A 23,253-nucleotide genomic window follows, 5' to 3' on the forward strand; every position below is an offset into this window, starting at 1 on the left:
AGATGCATATGAGGCACTAGAATAAACTCTCTAGTGTTTCAGTTGACAAATCAATACAGTCCTTTACCCAAAGAAACATCTGAGTGTAGATGCTTACCCTTGATTTCGGAGCTCTCCCGCCCTTGCCACAAATAATCCCCTAAAACAGAGACAAGGAACTCATGGTAAGTGACAAAAGCATTCACTCACTCAATCACGCTCACAGTGAAACAACAACATTCTTTCATGAATAGAAAGTTTTACAACTTTGGCTTAGAATCATATGACTGACACATGAGTCATCCAATAGAGTCTCTTCGCACTGGCACACACATCTGGCAATGCGGGCTGAGTGTTTAGCTCTGGGAGGCAAGGAGCAGAACTAATGGAGGGGGCTCGGTGTAACTCAACACCACTTACTCTGTCAGCGTGCGGAGGATTGCTTTATTCTTTGTTGGCACTAGCTCTCTCGCTGCACTTGGGGTTTAGCCCCCACTTTGATCTGTCCTGCTGTGTAATTATTTCACTTTTTGAAGAGGCAACGAGAGGAGGAAAATTGTCTCAGGCATTTGGATGCTAAGAGGCTTAAACAGTGGAGCTGTGGGACGACTCCCTGTAGGACCTGCCGCTGGGAGACCCCCTGCAGCATTTTGGGGGAAGGAACAGTGGTTTCTATTAGGCAGTGAGGAGGCTTAGGTTACCCCATCCCGTGTAAGAGGAGTCATTAAGAGATAACGTATAAAACGCAGTACAAAGCTCAAGACTTGCTCATGACCCTGAACACCTTACCACACGCTAGAAATGGGACATCTCATTAAAAAAAAAAAAACCCACACACATTCCCTGTGTCTGAATATGCCTACTTCCCTACTATATAGTACTCAATAAAAAATGTTGGGTTAAAAATAACCCAACTATGGGTTAACATAGCACCTTCCCAACTGTGGGTTTAAAATAACGCCATGTTATTGTCAATGCCATGTTAACCCATAGTTGGGTTACTTGTTGTGTTATTTACTAACTATAACTATTTACTTTTATTCATGACATTATTTTAATATATAAAATATACTTTGTTTTCTATATTTTTTAAACAATTTTTTTAACAAATATATTTTAAATTACAAATGAAATATTGTGGAGCCATTCAATGTAAATATACATAAGTGTACATATTAAATTCAAAACACACAAGTGTACATCAATTCAAAACCTATGCAAATTTGTACAAACTGTACACATTCAAAACCTACACAAACATGTACAGAGTAAACTCAAAACATAAATAAAATATGTATACAGAACACAAAAAATCCAAATTAACACTATTTAAACCTACACAAAAGTGTACAGTAAATATTAAATTTAAAAGAAAAAAAAATGATATGTAAAAAATGTATGTCCAAATTCATAGTATTCATAAAACAGGAGGTGAAAAGTACATAGATGACCTATTACTTGACAAAGTACCTGATGACAGGCGAAATTCTGAAGTACACATCTAAGGGACACTTTACAATCCCATTAAGTCACAGGAGAGGAGTTGGCAGTGGCAGTGAAACAACAGAACTGATGCAGTAAGTCACTTGACAGTGACAACATGACGGATACAGTACATCCGGATTTCATTTGTAATATACACATTCAAACTATATAGTACATACGTTTTCAACGGTTACAAAGTAAGTTCTTCATCAAATGTAGTACCTACTCAGACTGCGATTTTGGACACAGCTATGCTTTCCTGACCAGTCTGTGCTGATTTCAGGTTAGCATCTTAACCCTTTTTCCCCACTTGATTTAAGATGGCACCATATAACAGAGGAAGGATTTGAGTCTGGATTTTGGTTGGACAGAGTAAAAATATAACCAAAAAAAGTCATTAGCAAAAGTCTTACCTTTAATTTTTTTGTACTTCTTGTACCAGCGACCAAACTCTTGGCATTTGGCAGTTGAGACATTAGCATAGTAGGAACTATTCACTATCGAGGAAATCATACTCTGGAAAAAAGTCCAAGAAATGAGAGAGGTCAGTAAAAAGGAAGAAATCAGAGTAAAGACAGAGGATAACGGAAATAAACACACATGATCAAGATCTTAAAATTGCAATGATAAATGGCCTATAAAACACATTACTGCGGAAAGCCACCCAGGCAAGGCGGATAGCGAACGCCGCGACAAGCTTCAAGCCACAGTGACACAAGTAGAGATGAAGAGCCACACACATATGCAAACAATTGATATGAGGATCAACACCCACACATAGTTCCATTTAAACACAGCATGCACAGATACATAAATCTCAAAGATTGCTCGCTTACTTGGAAATGAGCACAGCAAGGATCGCGGATGCACACCCACATAGACACACACATGCATACTCTCTCTCATGGTGAAGTAATTTCTGGGTTTTAGAAATGGCCCATGAATTCGGGGAATTTGAGTAAATTTTGAATTGATGAACGAAACATTCTAAACATGTACTGACAATATTGATTGGAACAACTGCAAGCATAGTGCAATACTGAGCCCAACATTTTCATTTATGTTATACTGCTAAGTATTATGTTGTATTTTTGGCATAGTTGCACCAGCAGCCATGCTTTACATATCATTTTAAAGCCAAATCTATGTCTGTTGGATTTGTAAAATTTGAGTGGGTAGCAACTCTACCTGTGAGAGTGGACATTCTTTGGCCAGGGTGCTCTGGTTCATCTCTTTGAGCAGTTCTTTGAGGGCGTTGCGTACTGTAGCGTGGTTCCACTGCTCTGATGGGAGGTCCTCCAGTTTAGCAAAGCTGTATCCATAAAACACTTTTACTCATCCCTCCATTAAAGTAATAATCTTCAATTCCTGATCAATAAACCCTGCAGCAGGCCAGGTCAGCAATATTATCACCATGAAGATACAGGGAAACAAACCTGGATTGTACACAACTACACAATGCCTAAAATCCTCTCAGTCTATGTTTATTTCCTCAGCTTTCAGAAGTAAACTGCAATCAGTGGGCATGAAAGGGCTCATTGAGGAGTGCAGATAAAAGTTTACCGTGGCCTATCTCCTGTTCTTATTTATGCACAGAGCTTTAGAGTCTTGCTCAACAGTCTATTATTGACAAAAGAAAAATAATCCCTTACTTATCCGGACATTTGAAGTGTTATAATATACGGAAAAGGGAAACTTCTGTACATGTTCCATCAATGCACATATTAAAAAAACAAATATTAATAATAATAAAATATATAGCATAACATCAATTAATATCAATAAATTATTTTTTTAATAATATAATAAATTATTATATATAACAAACCAAAATATTATTTTCCCATAGTTTGTGTACAGATGATACAATATTTATCAATTGCATTATATAAACATTATGATTCACATCTAAAAAAATCAAACAAATTAAAGGTTTTACAGCCTGATACCACAAGATAAAAATTCCACAAATAACTTTTTTAGTTGTTTTGTGCTGGTAATTTAAAACTAAAATTGGACCTAAACTTGTTTATTTTATATTACTATTATCATTAATAATTAATAATATGATATAATAATAATATGATATTAAATATAATATAATAATACCTCCCCTCCAATATATATATATATATATATATATATATATATAGATATATATATATATATATATATATATATATATATATATATATATATATATGGTTCTTTTTTGAACTAAGGGACTATTGAAAAACCTTTATTTTTAAGAGTGCTTGGTCATCTCGTACCTCTGTAGCTGGATGCGTAGCGTGACCATGTGGTAAACGTCCAGTAACATATCAGCAACCGTTGCCTCTGGAGCATCTGTAAGGTAATGGATGGGCAGGGGGTTCCAGCGGCCCACCTTAATGATGCCTGTGAAAAGGAAGCAGAGAGAGGGGAGAGTCGATTAACCCCACTTGATCTCATTGTGCAGCAAATTTGTGTAGCATATTTCCATGACATCATCAGAGATGGCCTCATGTCAATGATGGCTGTAATGAAATCTCAATAAGAGAATAAGTTAGGAGGGGCTCCACTCCAATGAGTACTAGGCAGCTCCACCAAACCAGAACCAAAGCTGGCACATTACATCATCACACAAGCACCCACTTACAGCAAAAATCAACATTAGAGGGCACACAAAACATGATGATTGAAAGACAGGGAGACAAGAACATGGAGTGATTGGAAAGAGGGGGTTAAGGTAGGTGGCAAACCAACATGATTTACTGCATATGGCGAAATATATGATTATACATAAGGTATATAAGTGACAAGGAAGAGTAGTGGGAAATGAGTCATATATTTATCATTTCCTAAATAATTTACACTACCTGTGGGTTATTGCATCAAACATTTTGAAAATCATACATTTCGGAGGACTTTGTTTCCTTACTTCTCGTATTCTGCGGTGCTTCATCTTGTGCTATAAAAGCAGACAGCAAGGAGCAATATCACCAATGATAAGGCTTTATCTATTAAATACTTATCAGGTCAGGAAGAAGCACCTATCGTGCATACTGAAAGCTACACCAATAACCGCAGGCCCAGCCTGTGGATCTTTTATAACCAAGGAGTATATATAGGAAGCAGGCGCTCGTCTAGCGCATCGCAGACTCTTATGTCCACCCCCAATCCAACCCCCCACCCTCACCCTCCATTAATGGGCCGTCATAAACACAGGTCAATGATTGTATGATTAACCCAAATTGACTGTTATAAATGCCTCTCATTGTGCAAAGGAAGAGACGGGCATTTATGGCTGAGGAGTAATCTGTAATCGGGGTGTCACTGTGAGACAAAGCCATATTTCTGAACGATGCCATCTGATTGTTTTGTAAATACTCCAGGTAACTAAGGCCGTCCCACAATGACCTGTGTGAAGAGACGTAAATTGCTTCCCATTTTAAAGAGATAGTTCATGCAAATATGAACATTCTGTCATCATTTACTCATGTCATTGGCAAACAATCTGACTTTTTTTTTTTCTTCTGAAAAACACAAAAGCAGATATTTGAAGTCCACAATTTTAAACTACAGCACATGCATTGAAACAACCTCACTGACTCTCATTGTGTGGACAAAAAAAAGAAAGAAAAAAATACCGAGATATTTTTCAAATTATCTTCTTTTGTTTTCCAATGAAGAAAGAAAGTCATTCATGTTTGGAACAACATGAGGGTAAATGAGTAGATGATGACAGAATTTTTGGGTTAACTATCCCTTTAATGGTTAATGAGAAATGTTTTGATGGGTTTAACTATTACTAAATACATTAAAAATGTCAAGCAATCAAGCAGTGATCATCTTTTTAGACTTTATAACTTTTTTAATGCATTTCAGTGCATTCACCTTCAAACAGTGAATCATCCCTTTAAATTATACTGAAGCTGAATAGGTTTACAGATCAGGGTCAGGATAAAACCTAACCAGCAGTGGCATCTACTGAGGGTGCCATAATTTATTTTTTCCAAGAACCACACTGTGCTATTAAAAATGAATTAGCTGAATCTATTATGCCCTCCGCTCTATTTATTTCCAGATGTCGTAATCATTGTCAAGATGCGCTGTACATGTAAACTGGACCCTGCGCTCATTGCATTATTAACCGTTTTCCAAACACTGCACACGTCCGTAAACACTTTTCAACACGCACCGCTCGCATGCATGTGCAGTCAATTCCACATCTCTTGTGCAAATGTATATATCCAACACATCCGACAACAGGACGTGAACCTGACCAAAAAACCAAGGGTGTGCCATGAATAGATACAAAACACATCCACACACACACAAACTCTCACACAAAAGTATTTCCCATGGTCTTAAGAGGGACTGACTGAAGCTGTGAAAACTAAACAATGCTAATCACATTACTTTCCACTAAATGAGACCCAGACGCTGCCCAGCTTCCCTCTCTCGCTCTCTTTCTTTCTCTTTTGTATTTTTTTTTTTTTTTTTGTATTGCTTTAGGCTGTTTGTGTCATCTGAAGAGCTCCAGCTGCTCAATCACACACAGACATGCCGATGGATCACTTACCTCCATCCAGACACTGTGCTGCCATGCCACTGCTGCCACTAAAGCCTGATTGAATGAGTTAGTTTTGGACAGAAACTGTTTTTGCAAATTAGAAATGCTTCTGAATGCTTCTGATGTGGGAGCTTATCAGTGTCAGAATCTAAACAGGACCAGTGGGTTTGCAAATCCTTAGACCCCTATATTATGAAAATGGGCCTCACTGGTGTAAAACATTCATTTGAATTTGGTCTTAATGTAAATATAAAAAAATTGATTTAGTCTTAATATAAAATCCATACAGCAACTGCAACATTGTTCCTCTTAAGTAACTCATACTGTATAGTACGATGTACTTTAGTGTAACAGATTTGATGTAAACAGACAACAATTAAAGTAGAACTATGTACAAAAGTGAATAGGCCTATATAAATTAAATTATATAATTTGTTGGCAAATAAAGAAAAGTGCGCTGTCAATTAAAATTAGGTCAAGAATATGGTACAAAATCAAAAATAATGTAAGAATATAGCTAATTGAGGTAGAACTATGTAAAAAGTAAATAGGCCTATAAATAGATGCCTTAAAAAGATTTTTTTTTTTTTTTTTTTTGCAAATAAAGTAAAAATTTAGTAAATAAATTTGGTACAAAATAAAAATTTTAATAATGCATAAATTAAATTAAATAAATTAAATTATATATATATAATAATAAATAATAAATAAATACTGAAAAAATATTAATTTATACAGACATTAAAAAACAGATTTATCTTATCTTCTCTTCAGCAGTGCTTGAATTCCTTCGACATATTATTCTTGAGAAAGTGTCACAAGCCTTATGCTTTATTTCTGCCATTCAAACCTTAAATGGTAAGCACACCAAAGACTAAAATAGCTTCAGTATAGAATTGTATTTATTTTATTTTTTTTTCTGTCAAATGTAAGAAAATGCTCAGGGTGTGGAATCTGTGAATACGTCTGGGTGTGCAGTACTTGGCATGAATAAATCATGTAAATTACTGTAAACTGTCTACCTTCATTCAATGCTAGTGGAGACATTCAATGATTATAGAGGGAGGGGTCTAGTTTTGTCACTTGCTTCCAGTTATGATTGGAGGCAAAGCTCCTTGTGTCAGAACTTATCTGTTTATTATAGATTATTTTGTGCGCTTCCAAGTATGTCGGGGCCCTAGACAACCACTATATAACGGTCCAACCCTGCTGGTGACCCTTGTAACAACAGTGAACTTCTATCCTCTGAGACACAAGTCTTTGTTCTAAAGGTATTTGTGGAGATGTATTCCCCAGACAGTGAATTAAAGAAGAGAGGCAAGTCAGACAGATGAAGACAATTTGTATGATTGTGCCACGCCCACCTTTAGATCTGTCCTCCTCCTTCAAGTCTGTGTTTATATTACTGGTTTCGCTATGATTTTTGAGGAACGCTGCTGTTTTGTCTCATTGTGCAATGCTGAACGTATGCCCACCGCAGACGTCTTGAGTATTCAAGACATATAAGACAGATGTGCAGTAGCATCAATTAAGACTGAACTGAGACGCTCTTAGTGTACTTTAAGTTAAGCAGTGATTCATTTCAATTGCTGTCGAACATTTCAAAAGCGTTGAATGTCAGTGAGTTTATCCCATTCACATGTTCAATCTTGAACAGACAGCTCACTGCAACCAATCTGAAAAAATCTCTGTTCCAATAAAAAGCGGTTCAATTTATTCCTATTTACAGTATGAGCTAGCATCATACAGAGACTGTGGTAATGTCATTAATGAATCATTTTTAACTTGGAAAGACTCTGTTCCTTGTCATTTTCCTCCCCCAGTACAAACCATTGTTCCCATTGCCACATTAAAATTCCTCCTCCCAGTGCTAGGCTTTCATGTGGTCGGCTGGTGGCTTGGCTAAAACTTATGTGTATCCATCCATACACACTCACACACACAAACGCTACCTCACACACAGTCTGAAAATTTTCCTTAGCATACTTACTCTGTTTGGCAGAGCTAGTTTGGATAGATGCACTGAACTCCAAATGTTTGCTGCTCCGAGTGACTTGGCCCGGTGAAGGGATGCCCCATTATATGAGTCGTGAAATCCATCTCTATACTGTTATTATCAGTCATCAGTAATATACACAGGAGAAATGGATGGAATACTTACAAAATGTATTATGGTTTGGGTTTTACCATAATATCATAATATAAGCATCTTATATCTGTTATGAAATCAGTATTTTGGTGGAAATTCTGTAGATTCATAATTTGTTTTTTGTTTTTTTAAGTTTTAACTGTAATGTGAAAGGTTGTCTGGCTAGACAGGTGAAGACCCCTGGCAACAACAATGACAGAACTGCCTTGTTTCTGATTGGCTGCCAGGGGTGTCAGATGGCAGATGGAAGGCTTACTCGCTTTGGTCATAAATCTAAGTAAATCAAAGGATTCGTTGAAGACTGAGATAGATCTTCATCCAAATATTTTTTCAGAAATTCTCCTGTAATTTTCCATGGAAAAAAAGGCATACAGGTTTCAAACAAAACGACGTAAACGAGGCCAGAATCTTCATTTTTGGGTGACCTATTCCCTATAAGTAAGGCATCCCTGCAAATGTCCACATTACAAGCGGGAATTAGTTAATTACTCAAAGAATGTGAAGTGACGGTTCGGCCTCTATCAGGCAGCAGAGTGAATTTTCATCAAACTGCCCCAGTTCGACCTGTTGTGGCTGCATGTCAAACGTGGCAGCACAACAATGCGCTCGTGCTGTAATCCGTCACCACTGTTAATTGTCTGAAGCCTTAAAGTACAGGTCTGTCCATACAATTCTATAAAAGTACTCAGACCCTTATAATTGAAATAAACAATATCTCCCAGTTAATTACTGGTCAGGCTAATTAAAGAAAGGCAGCGGTGCTGGGAGAGGAGCTTAAATATACCACTAGGAGAGAGCTATGCAGGACACAATTCAAACAGGGAGAAAATAGATGGGACTCTGTGTAATTTTGGTTGTGAACCACAGAGGAAAAAATGTATAATTTAAGCCAGAAATTATTCATTTAACATAAACGCTTGCTTTAAAAACAAAAAGTATTCATTTGAGAGGAGAGCTCTCCCTCTCTCCTTCTATCGCTCATTCTCTGCTCCTTTTAGGAATAAACTGAAGTCAGTACATCTTGTTAGTGTGTGTGAGCGAGTGTGGGAGCCGTATCCCTCACCTTTTCTTTTATCTGGCCTCATCTGAACTGATCACTGTGAGAGGGTGTGTGGATTATATTGAGTCTAAATGGTTTGTTTTCCACTGCTATCCTCTCCTCCTCCATGTCCTTTTGATATTGTTTTGCGACCGCGCAGAGGTGACCTCTCGTATTTCTGCGTTCAGGGGAGTAGCGTCTGGGACTTCCTCACAGATGTGGCGCCATTGTGTGGGCCAGACAGGACTATTCTGACTTTCCAATCATAATGCCGCTTCTATCAATTTGCATACTTGTTTCATTTTATAGCACATTACGGTATTTTTGGAGGTTCCACAAATGGCTTAAGGAGTCGCTGTGTGGGAAACATATTGATCCTGTTTTTGGCTCTTCAAAGGAATTTCTAAAGGGAGTGCTTTGAGTGAATTTATGCGAGTGACTAATGTTTTTTTTTTTTTTCTGTTTTCGTTACTGTGTATATTTAGTTGTCAAAAAAATAGAAAGGATGCTTATTTAACATTATTTTTGATGAATAACAAGCTGCAGTCACACACAAACAAACCACGCAGCATTTAATTTTAAAAACTACAATCACTACAAAAACGTAGCAGACATTTCATCAGTCTGACTTAAATGATCATTTAATTAAAGGTTGAAACGTGGCCTTCAATTTTCGCTCTTTGTTTTTTGACAATACTTTTAAAAACACTTTCAATAAAATGCAACGCCATCAAATCGCACAACAAACTTCAGGACGTGAACTGGGAACACAAACACGACATAAAAATAAGTTCACATAAATGCCAAATGCTCAACTTATGAAGTAAATCGTGATGTCTTTTGTTACCGTGGATCAACATGAAGTAATGACTGTTTTAAATTTTCTTCATACTTTACAGAATCCAAGTAAACTCTCAATCTTCTGGGAGATGACAATCATGTGTGCAACAATAAAATAAAGCATTATATTGCTTCTTTGGCCCACATACTCATAAACATTCTCCATATACACACACAAACAGGCACAGAAAATGGACACATACTATGTGAGTACAAAGACCTCGAGCAGACACAAACATGCATTCCCACAAAGTTACCACATACACACAAATACAGTTCACATGCATCTTTTTGTTACGTGAAAGTACCGCATTCTTTGCCTTGCCATTTCCTTTGTTCTTGTTTAATGAGATTTTCAGACTGTCTGTGATTCAGTTATGTTGAACAAATGCCCTTCCTCCTCAGTGTTCTCAGACACATAAGCCCAAAACAGTATATCCTCCTGTCATCATCTCAACGGCCAGACCTCCTCCCAGCACTCCCTGCCACTCTAATAGCTCTGAACTGTAATGGAATGGAGTACTAGTGTTTTGCTCACTGCGTACTGTGCAGTGCATACTGTTCCTGTGTAGTGTTCCATACCGTATACTGCCTAACATACTGCCTAAAATAGAATGTGAAAGAGCATGTACTATATATGGAAAGATTACAAACTGCATGTTTAATTCAGGCATGTAGTTATATCAGAAATAAATATGATTATTTTGCATTTTGGAATCACTTTACAATAAGTACCATTTCATTAACATAAGTTAATGCATTATGTATATTAATAACATTGGTTATTACAGCATTTACTAATCTAGGTTCATTTTAATTTCTAGATAAACATAACATTATCATTTTATTTTGAAATAAATTAACATTAATTACTGTAATGTATTATGAATGAATGCCAGTTAACAACAAACACTAGTGTATTTATAAATTAATATTAAATTACTAACTTCTAACTTTTTTAAGATATAGATATATTATATATAAACATATAATTAAGATCTTTTCTCATTATATTTCATGCATATCTCATACATGATCTAGTTTTGATTAACTGAATCTTATTTACCCAAATCTGTAATTTACCCTTTGTGAAAAAGATGTACACTTTAGAATACTTTTAAAAAGAGCTCTTATTACTGAAATAATATAATTTAAAAGTATCTAACTGAGTACAAACTGAATGCAATGCTTTCAGTTTTTTTACTATATTTTAAATTAATTAAACTCAAATATATCTTTATATGCAATTGCCTTATGTACTGACAAGCATTTAAAGTAAACTAATGTCATTTCTATTGAATGTAATTTAGTATATTTAAAATATATTCATTTTAAACGTAATATCAAATAACACACTACAGTTAAAATTATAATCAAGTACTTTACATATGATTATTGTTAATCAACACATCAAAATAACTGTATTTCGTTAAAAAAAATCACAAAACGTTATTAAAACAATGATTTAAAATGTACTTTAAAGGAAAACTTTACAAACTTTACAAACAGTACAAAGTTTACTGTTTTAAAAGTGTACTTAAGTGTGTTAAGAAACAGTCATGAAGGTTTACTATCTTTAAGAACATACACTTAAGTGTGCTTTAATTTAATTAATATTATATTAACTGTAATACAGTTGTTTACAACTATATAGATTTTAAGTAAACTACAAGGGAGTTTTGTGTAAAAATGCTTTAACTTTTGGCAGCCCGATTAAACAGCAAATCAAGATAAAATGTTAACATATCTGATATTGTTTCCAGTTTCCGTGGCTTCTGTGATTCCATTTCACACTGGAAATGGAAGTTCAAGTTCTTCTAAGTTTTTTTCTTCTTTTTTAATGAAATTGTAGAGGTAAATTCATCAACTGCTTTATATACGCACTCTGAGTCTGGGCATTTTTGAACTCACCATGTGCCTGGGCTGCAGAACTATGGGAGTAGCCAAGGGCGAGAAGTGCAGTTTCAACAAGTTGAGTGAAAAGGATGTCCTTCCTGACCAGTACAAACTCGGCATGTTCCTCCCGGCTCTCTCCATCTGATATCATCCCTCCATCCATCTGCTCCACCACACAGAAGACTGGAATCATCAGACCTGCAATACAGGAGAGCAGCACGGCATGGAAATCATTCAAGAAACAATGGTCAACAGAGAACAGCTGAATTACTGTTAAAAAGAGAGTCCAGTGACTGAGCTGATATTCTACAGATGGTAATCTGACTAATTTCCATACAATTATTTTAAATATTCCTACAGTACATAAATTCCATCCACTGCTCTATTTCTCAATCAAGCGTAAGTACCATTGTTTTGAACAGTTGCCACATACTATTCAGGAGAAAAGTCTTCATTAAAAAATCAGTAATGATTAATAGGTTCTTCATTGCATTTGAATAAGGTGGACAGGTTCAATCGGTTGTCCCCCAGCCCATGCAAATACTCAACATGGACAAACCATCCAGATTGTGTATCAAACCAACCATCAAACCAGCTCCATTATACTACATTAAAGCTATCATTTTTTTATGATGCCTCCCTCCACTTTGTCAGTGCAGCTGAGCTGATATCTCCACAAGTCAACGAACTGCGTGCTAACGGCATTGGTCACTTAATAAAATTAGTTGCATGAGTCTCCAACGGATATGCAAACGTTTCTGCCTTCAGTGTTTGAGGTTACGGCTCATTGCACTGTAACTTAACACATTATTTTAGTAGTGTTGACTTTGTTAACATTTAAGTTAAAAACGTTTATGATTAACCTGTAAAATATGTTGGCAAGTGATTTGGTGGGTACAGAGTCCCGTCTTTTAATGGGATGTTGGGATGCATAGTCATTCACGGCTTGTTGAGAAATAGTACGCACAACCTAATGATGCCTGAAAAACACACATCCCACCCAAGTTTCCTGGTTAATCTAGGCCTAACCAATCTCCACTGGCTTGTTCAATTTCCCTGAAGTGCTCAAAAGCCTTCAGACTATTAATTAATACCCTTCAGAAATTATAGGCTGAAAGCATTAGGCAAGATCCCAGTTGTACTAATAAGAGCAGAGCAGTACAAAACTCTCTCTCCTAATTTATACACACACACACACACACACACACACATACAAATACATATACGTTTACGCACGGCTCCCAGAGCCCCTTGGTTTAATCAGTCAATTCCTATATTTCTATTTCCTTTCCATTAATCACCCTGGCTTCCAGTTCAGAATGCTCTTGTGGAGTGAATTACAGGCCAGGGGCCGGTGCCAATTCAAGTAAGTGAATTTCCCCCAACAGGGAAATATAACTGTCAACACACAACAGCTCCCAGCAGTCTCTCACTCACTCTCTCTCTTTTCCCGTTAGCTCCCATGGGCTCATCCCTGTACCCTGTATGAGCACGGTTTCATCATAAGATAACAGCATGTGTGCGAAGCCTGTGTCTGCCTCATATTTGCGTGTGTGGGTATTCTCTGTGTCTGTTCGATTGTCTGTTGTAATGTGCATTAATGCCTGCACAGACTTCTGTAGGAATGTTAAAGTGTGTCATTTGTTAGAGTTACAGACTTGTAAGCATATCTGTGGAATTATTCTGTTATTGCATATTTGCTTTTAAACTGTTATAAAAGTGTGACTCTGCCACGGACTAAAGTAACAACATTAAATGTGTTGAAATATAGCAGCAAAGTACTTTCTGCAAATAAACATTTTTAAATCAGCATTTTTGTCTTGTTTCCCAGAAATAATAGATAAACAGCCTCGAAGTGAGATAAATTTACCTGAGACGCAAAATTGCATTAGATAATAATAATCATAATCATAAAATATGTACTGAATTAACATTCATTTTAAGTTTATTCTATTGGCAAATTGTTTTAAAATAATTTGCTGAAGAGGTAAAATACAAACTTAACTAAAATATTCTCTGAAAACCAGACTTAATATCTTGTGCAAATATGCAAGTAAATTAATTTTATTTGAAATGCTTTAGATGGACAACAAGACAAAAAAAAAAAAAAAAAAAAAAAAATTAGGAAAATGATTTTTAGCAGTGCAGGCATGTGTCTGAGTAATTCTGATTCCATGTCTGACTTGTGTGTGGCCACTCTTTATTGTTCCATTGTGGTTTGGAGAATACTGCTTTAGGACAACCTCTTATTAAAACTAACCATTTGGCCCATCTGCCAGGGCACAGGAAGAGAGAGCCCCACTACTTTCCTCCTCCACCTATTCCAAAAAATTCTTAAGAATATAATTTGTTGACATAGATATTGTGTCAAATCAAATCTGCTTCAGAGGTGTACAGCAAATGATACTCTCACACACACACACACACACACACACAGAGTCATGAACAAACACACGGTATGTGTTGCTAAGGTCTTGGCCCCAAAGAAGTATCTAATCTTTATCTGATATGTGGCTTTATGATTGGCTAAACACATTGCTCACTGTCAAGGTGAATTACAGCTTGATCTTGATGACATTTTTGGCCCAATGCATAACATCAGGGATTACATAGTGTGAGTGATGATAGAATATAACACTTGTGCTGTGGCTGTGTGTTGTTTGTTGTTGGACACAGACTGTATGTTTCCTTAGAGGAAAATGTGTAACCATTTTATTGTCAGAACCACTTTACCTTCATGTGTAACTGTATGCAGGTTTGCAGACATGATACTGAAGCAGTAACAGCGGTATCATCCTGTATGGTACGCTATACAACTATATTATATATATATATACAGATGCATTTCTTATGAGAAATAAAAGTAGAAATAAAGGAAATAACTGTTAAGAATTTGGCCCAGATGATTTTGCCTTTTCTCTGAGAATCATGATGCTTGATGATGCAAGTCTCTACTTGCACTCCCAATAAATAAATCTGTCTAGAAGAAAAATTTGCGATATCTGACTTGTCATCTATTTTTTTGAGAAAACGTAGATAAAAACCTCAACGAAAACAGTTCATGTCCATGTTATGTGTCAACTACCCGTGTGTAAAAACAAATTTAAAGCCATTCATTAATCACAGCTGTGACCACACCACTGTATATGGCAATTCGTTAGGGTCACTGTAATCAATATGACCCCCCTTCTGATAAACACGCTACTGTTGCAATCAATAACTGGCCATGGGGAATAAATCAGCTCTATATAGCGTTACTTAATTCACTGAGCTTATAGTGGCCACAACACTCCTGTGAGCTGAACTATTCAATTCAATTCAATTCACATTTATTTGTATAGCGCTTTTCACGATACATATCGTTTCAAAGCAGCTTTACAGAGAATGCATGTCAACATTACAATTTAAAGAATGCAGTTAGCAAATAATGTAATAATTTAGGCAATTAATTTACAATCACTGTTAGCAGTGGTGTTTGGGATTAATTTGATCTGCATCATGCACTATGGGAGGCTCTTTTAATAAAGTCTGATAAAATTGATAACCAAGCTGAATGTGTAGCTAGATGTGCTGTTTGATTTTTTTTTTTTTTTTATTCTAATTCTATAACAATTATATCACTAACTAAATATATATATGTTTGTTGAAGCAGTGGTGTAGTGGTTAGAATCTGTGCTCCACGCACAATGTGCCATGGTGCTAATCTGGGTAATTCTGCTTTCAATTTGGCCTGCAACATGTCCTGATTTCATCTTTCTCAACAGTATTTTCTCTCTTTCTCCACTTTACTATTAATAAAAGAGGGAAAACTAAAGATTTAATAGAAATGGAGGGAAAGGAAAGCGTCTTACCACTGAGAGGTCTCTGTGGGGCCCCATTGTGGCGACTGCGGGGACCTGTAGGACTGCCGTTGAGTTCCAGACGGCCCATCTTTGGTGGGGGGCAGCCGATATCAGGACTGCTGCTCCCACGTCGCTCGGGGCTCTCCCGCAAACGAGGGCTCTCTCCTCCGCCACGCTCCATCCCCCTCCACACTACAGAGGGAACACCAGCCAGAGGATAAGGACCTGAGACAGAGAGGGAAAGAGTGAGAGACCTAATGAAAACACAGCCAATATCAATGCATATGCTTTTTTCTAAACATCATAAATTGTATATCCAATAACAAAAAATAGCTGGAATAAGCATAAGAGTGAATGCATGGAAGACATAATAATATGACATAATAATACATAACACTATGTTCTGTTTGTTTATTTCAAATATCATAGAAAAATAAAAAAAAATATCACAGTATATAAAAAATAAGAGTGTGTCTCAAATCTGGACTGTCTAAATTGTAAAATGTAAATATAAATTGTACTGTAAGAAATTATGATTCCCCCCAAAATAATTTTTTTGGTCCTCACCGTGACTATGATTATTATTCATCATTCATGATTCAGTAAATCATTAATTGGGTTTAACCCTGAAAGGAATCAAATAAGAACATGCTAGCTAAATAAATAAATTAAAAGATCCAAACAAGTTATCATAGTGCTTAAAGATCTTATTTGATTCTTAAAGGATTGCATACAAATTATGACTGAAATTCGAATAGCATATTTCTTTAAAATGTTTAACGAGGAAACTCACACATCAAAGGATTCCCTGTCGCTGACCTTTATGCACAAACTGAACAGCTGCGGCTAACAGACAACAGCACAAGGACATCCAACTCTGTGTCCTAAAATACAGGGAATCGTTTAAGAGGACGCTGGCATCTTATCAAGACTATCAGCAAACAGAGAAGCTGAGGCCCAGTGTCTCGTTCTGCTTCAGCGTCTATGGGGAATGTAAACTGATGTGTATGTGTATTTATATGTGTAGCCAAAATGTCAGACCTCTAAGCTAATATACTATATGAAAGCAAAGATGCTCAAAATTTTAAGTTACTGTAAGATGTTCGGATGATATCTGTATGTGTGTGTGTGCAAATATAGTATTTTTGAATGCACGTGGACGTCTGTACATATTCGTCTGAGCCAGGGAGCTCTGTGGGGACAATTTCCAGGTCTTTGTTTTCCAGCCAAACCTTTAATATTGGTAATGTCCATTAGAGTCAGTGCCAGGCTGTATTGAGTCCATGCCAAAAGTTAAAGACTAGAAACATACTCTCCACTTGAGCGCTTTCATTTGCATATCACTTCATAAATACAGAGTGATGATTATGATAGATAGATAGATAGATAGAGATAGATAGATAGATAGATAGATAGATAGATAGATAGATAGATAGATAGATAGATAGATAGATAGATAGATAGATAGATAGATAGATAGATAGATAGATAGATAGATAGATAGATAGATAGATAGATAGATAGATAGATAGATAGATAGATAGATAGATAGATAGATAGATTTCAATGTCCACCCACTCTGCTATTCTCCTCACAGTGGTTATGCAGAAAACATCACTCTCTTTTCTGGCCTTGACGAGAAAAACATCATCATGGAACATAAAAAAGTCCAAAGAGAATTACAAGCTGGAGCTAAATTTTCAAAATGAATAATAAATTAAAAACATTAGCCTCTGCGTGATTAAAAACCTAACGCGGGTCCAGAAATCAAGTGTCTGAATTCTTTAGAGTTTAATAAGCGGGTGGGAGGAAAAACACTTTAAGAGCATTTGAATGGAAAGAAATGTGTTAGTGTGCTGCTGAGGGACAAGAACTGATGGTCCACACTGTACTCACACTTACACGCAGGCATAAGAAAGAGATTTACAGAGCCTTTGAGACAGTTTAATAAAGCTCAAGTGTGAACAATACTATACAACAATGAACATGCATGCTTATGAAAACACTCGCATATATATACAAAATTAATAGCATCTATTAAACACAGCTTTCCAATTAAAACTGACATTCCCCCAGTGTACATGCAGTCATTACCTCTTATTTCTGTTGTACTCATCACGCCAAAGTTTGAACTGCACTGCACCATACTAACAATAGAGCATAAAGTCCTAAAATATAACAGATACAACACGCTGGTATGTGTAAGATCACTGTGATCCACTTCAACTCTATGAGGCAAACAGATCTGCTTTTAATTAACAGCTTGTCTGTGGGCTTGCCCATTAGACTTGCAGTCCCAGGGGTAAAATAAAATCTCTTCACAAAAAGTGTCTCTAGATGTTTCAGAAACTTGCACAGAACCAAGCAAGAAAAGGATGAAACCGCAAACGGACACAATGTCCATTGTGCTTGATGCATTCACTGCCTTTAGTAACAGCTTTTTGCCTACAAGCTGCACTGTATTATCAAAATGTAAAGTCTTTTATCAGTCTTAGTTCATCTGGCACTGATGGGCTGTCTTTGTTCCTTCCTTCACTGGGCTTCACAGGTCCAAACCTGTCTGATTTTAATGAGTCTTCCGATCCCAATCAAGAGGTTGTCTGAATCTCTTTTCACATCTCTATGCCAATCTCTCTCTCTCTCTCTCTCTATGATCCTCCTCCACCCCAGCACCAAATATTTGATGGGTAGATAAAACCAGTTCCAGGGTGTCTGCCCGACACTCACGTATGGAGATGACAATGGCTATACAAAGATGGTGCAGTAAAAGTTTCTTCGGGTCAATACACACCTGCTGTGACAGATCAATACAAGCTTACTGAAGAGGGACACTAGCTATAATATACCATTTTAGACACTTCTTGCAAAAAAAAAAAAAAAAAAAAACTACTGTGATTCAAAGTTTTGGAATTCATTACTTCAAACAGTTTTTGATGAACTAAGAGTGAAATGGCTTCATCATTGCTTTATCATTACTTGTTTGTATCTGAATTAAAAAATAAACAATTAGAAGACTATAAAGCATACACGGGAGAGTGGATAATAAATGAAATCTGCCACTGTAATTTCAGTTTCGTATTCAGAAAATTTACGTTCTTAAGTTCTTAAAGTATTAGTTCACCCAATAAAAAGAAATTTCTGTCACCACAAGTCAATATTGAAGATATAATTTTCCGCACAAAAAATATATTTTTTCTGTTCAACAGAAGAAAGAAAGTCATAGGTTTGAAGTTGAGAAAATGATGGCTTTTTCAATTTTAGGTGAACTATTCCTTAAGTTTACAGTCGTCATAAAAGTGTGATTGGTCTTAAGTGCTGTCCTTCCAACTGGTTGACATCAGTTAAAAAGAGTGATAAATGTCTAATCAGTATATGGTATCAGGAATCAACAAAGATTATGAACATTAAAAAAAAAATGAAAGCAAGATCTTGATTCAAGATTAAGAAATTGCTTACAGCAGGAAGAGCTGTAAAATATAGAAGTTACAGTATTTAAAATAGTACAGCTATTTCAAATATGCCGTTTTTGTGTGCTAATAAAATACATACTAACCAGCCCTCTTGACAAATGACACACAACATGCAACACAACAGCACCTTACATTTCAGTGTTGTACCAATAGGTATTCCCAACCAGATACACGGTTCCTTTTTTATTTGTAATGCTTGCAGCCACACATTACAAACATAACTAATGACTGTTATGTTTAGGGGTAGATGAGAGAAGCCAGACGAGGGAGTGGAACAGAACTCTGATCCCATGAGACTCAAATTTCCAAACTACGACGACCACACTGCAGAGACTCTCTCTTAAGAATGCAATATACATTTTCTGCTCTTTCCCTCGCTAACCTTCCCCTGCCTTACACATTGCACGTTTTTCTTTGGCAGTAAGAGTGGCCTCTGCCAGTTGTACCACACGCAGGAAGCTGAGGGCAGTAAACGACACAAACTACTGATCTGACTATGCTCACACTGTCAGTCAGTATACACAGATGAAAAAGAGTGATATCCAGAAATGCTAAGAAAAAAGGCAGATGGTTGGGAAATGAGAGAGAGAAATATTGCCTACCAAGATGACAAAAAAAAAATTAGGTATGGGAAAGGCTGTTTGGCATGACAAGAGTGTCCAATTTCTATAGATTTTTTCTAACTCAGAGTAATAAAAGCCCTTTACCCGACAGCAGTTAATAACAACTAATAGAGACACGCATGCAAATGAGCAATGAGATAAAGCCGTGTGTTGTTACAGAACCTGGTGGTATCGTGGTATCTCTGTGTTGACGACATGCTAAGGCATTAACCTTATTGACCAGGGAATAGGGCTGTGATACTCATTTATTGCAGGGTTATTAAAGCATCGCCTCAGTCAGGGTACAGATAAAGCAGGTGAAGATGGTTGAGGGATTTGTATTGAAGGCCCCTCTGTGTCTCACAGGTGTGTGCGTTGGGAAGGGAAGAATAGATAGATAGCAGCTTATCACTCATGAATTTGATGGCAGATCAAACTGTAACCAAGACAGATGATTGCACTGGAAATATAAGTAGTAAGACAAGCTTGACACTGGGACTTCCTTGGATTTATATATATATATGCACATGCACACACACAAACGCACACACACACAAACACACACACACACACACACATATATATATATATATATATATATATACATACATGCATACATACATACATTGCATACTCTATTTAGCAGTAAGACCATGTCATGTTAGATAGAAGGGAATAAGTGTTAATGAGATAATAATGAATTGATTAGTGTGAGAGTAAAGAAACAAATACAGTTGCCATAATGTGGATGAGTGTGAAAATATACTGGTCATGTGCAGAAAATATTTAGATACAAAGAAAAAGTGCAACAGACCTTCCGTTGAGTTCGCTCATTAACATCTTATACAGTAAAAGATAAAGAGTGAGCAGCAGTTTATTATGTTCTCCCTAAATCTCTTGCTCTGACTCGCACATAGACAAAAAGCGGACAAACACAAGTGTACACAAACACTCAACACACACAAACCACAGAGCAGGCTCACTGCTCTGACACTTCCAGGGACCACACATTGACTCACAAAAATCACACATGGTAGACTACAATGAGCAGGGCTATAAAACACACATGAACACACACACATTGAGTTGGTGACTGCGGTCTAGATTTAGGTGTGTAATGTTAAATGGTTTGATGATATATAAACATATATATATAGTGGCTGTAAGGTTTTGAGTTAAAACTCCACTTAAAAAATTTATTATTTCTCTATAAGTGGTTTCGCAAGGTTTCAAACACCTAGTTCAAAACCCTCCTAAATTAGAATATTTTGTGAATTCTGTCCTCCAAGCTAAAAGTTCAAAAAGCTTTTGATAAACACAATAATGCCATAGGCCTATATTCAAGCAAGAGCCAGCTACATAATGAAGACAGATTTTAATTTTAAAACTTTTACAAGGCTATTTATAATACATTTCAAGTTGTCACATTAAAATAAATAAATAAATAAAGTCCTTTATTGGGTAATATTTTCTGGCCAAAATATTTTTTTTTTTTTCGTAACGTAGCCTACATTTGACAAATTTGCTGTTTCAGTTGTTTAGTGTTTGTATTATTAAGGAGCCAAGTAGCCTGATTATAGGGTAAGGGTAATAGTAATTTAAATTGTGACAATTTGCCCACATATAGTGAGAAATGAACGTATTCCTTGGGCAATAACGATCGAAATAATAGCTATATTGTATAGCCAAGACTTACAGGCAATTCAGAAACTGTCTTTCAAAAATAAATCTACTCTGAGAATAATTTAGCCTACTTAAAAAAATATATATATATATTTATTTTATTTATTTAAAAAAATATAGTTAAAAACAATAAAATGACCAATTTCGATTGTCGCCAAAGTGCCATGTCTTTGCAGAAAGGCGAATGAATGGCATACAAATGGCAGTTATTAGGCCTTGACGAGCTATTTGCGGCGAATGAATATATTCTACTAAACTAATAGTTGTGGTCCTGGGCGCTGATCTGCTAATAAGGTCTTCCAATCCTGCTATTTACAATATAAAAACAGCTCTGACAAAACACCTAGCTAACGTATACATCTGTATATCACTGCGTAGCACCCAGACCAGTTTAACCTGTCAGGGACTAGATCTTCTAGCGGAAGGATGGAGTTTCATGAATTTGCATATTAAATAAATTTGTTGAAATTTCATGAAATACAAGTAGCCTATTATGAAGTCACTTTTTTATATATAAAAGCAATAAGTAAATGCTGTATTGTAATAGCAACGCAGTTGGTCACTGCGTGCCATTTTTTTTCCAAACTCTTTTATTATTCTGACATTGCGAGGCACTAAAACTCTCAGCTCCTTTCATACTCATCTTAGCGACAAGTGTCTTATGTATTAAACAAAAGAATTAACAGGTATTGTAAATACAAGCTAGTAAAAAGGTTATGGTGCTAAACTTTCCCTGAAGTCCCTTAAGGTGGAGAAAACATGCCGTAAATAAATGCTGGATTTGATCCATTCTGATGGGTTCCCCAAAGCGCGAGATTAAAGTATCCTCAGAGGCTTCCATCTACTGCAAAATTACTGAGACTATAGAGCCTCTCTGTTACAGAGACTAATTAACTTTTTTTTTCCTTTTGGTCTTGGTTAAGAAAACGTCTCCGCTGGCTATGGGAGCCAAGTTTGTGCAAATGAATAATGGATACATCAATGTAACTTTAAAAAGAAACAGAATGATCTTTAACGCTGATGGCAGCTAGCTATATAGCAACCATACCTCCCTCTTGCACAGGCATGATTTTGTGAGTGACTCTTCAAATACACTGCTCTAAAGTTTTAAAGTGATGTATACATAACTCGGAGTTTGAACTGACAGGGGGAAAATATCGAATGTAACATAATAACAAATCATGTGCACTCGGCATGTGTTTTTTCTTTATTTCTTTCTTCTGATTTTGCCATTTACTTCAGAGTTCAGAGTCTAATAAGAGTACAGTTGTAAACTGTGGTTCCATTTCCATGTGTATTGTTTTCGACAACAGATAGCGATTTCATTTGAGATGCTTTTTTGTTGTCTTCAAGCAAAGACGGTTCGGTTCACTTCCATCACCCCTGATAAAGACAAATCCACGGGTTCTGTGGGGAAAAATCTAAATCACTTTCAAAGACTTGTGTCCATTAAAAAAGAAACACTAACAGAAACAGTAACGAGATCTTTGCTCGAGTAGTTCTGTGCCCAGATAGCCTACTTTAGCTACCTTGAGTAGACAGGTAGGCTATTCGGTTTATTTCGCATTATTACAATTAGGTCTGACTGATTTAAATCTCTCAAAACTATCAGAGGATAATACAAATACATTGTGTGACTGTCTTGATTTATTCTGTGCTATTTGTTTAGATGAGCTAGATTTCACTATTTGCTGAAATTCTAGACTGGTTTCT

The 23,253-nt window shown here is 36.3% G+C and overlaps 1 protein-coding gene across 9 annotated transcripts in view; it reads right to left on the reverse strand.

The window, feature by feature from the left end:
- The window catches only part of satb2 (SATB homeobox 2), a 52,464-nt gene that overhangs the window by 20,015 nt on the left and 9,196 nt on the right, over nt 1–23,253 (reverse strand). For 8 of the 9 annotated variants that reach the window (XM_067409772.1, XM_067409768.1, XM_067409771.1 and 5 more), the window contains 6 exons: nt 15,795–16,010; nt 11,959–12,141; nt 3,735–3,861; nt 2,653–2,776; nt 1,878–1,980; nt 98–139 (listed from right to left, as the gene is read on the reverse strand). In XM_067409772.1, the coding sequence (XP_067265873.1) occupies nt 98–139; nt 1,878–1,980; nt 2,653–2,776; nt 3,735–3,861; nt 11,959–12,141; nt 15,795–15,966 (751 nt within the window). In that variant the 5' untranslated portion in view covers nt 15,967–16,010. Of the gene's footprint in view, nt 1–97; nt 140–1,877; nt 1,981–2,652; nt 2,777–3,734; nt 3,862–11,958; nt 12,142–15,794; nt 16,011–16,578; nt 16,670–23,253 lie in introns of all 9 variants that reach the window. The other variant, XM_067409767.1, reaches the window with a different exon arrangement.

The sequence above is a fragment of the Chanodichthys erythropterus genome, chromosome 14 (assembly GCF_024489055.1).
Source record: "Chanodichthys erythropterus isolate Z2021 chromosome 14, ASM2448905v1, whole genome shotgun sequence".
Lineage (NCBI taxonomy): Eukaryota > Metazoa > Chordata > Actinopteri > Cypriniformes > Xenocyprididae > Chanodichthys > Chanodichthys erythropterus.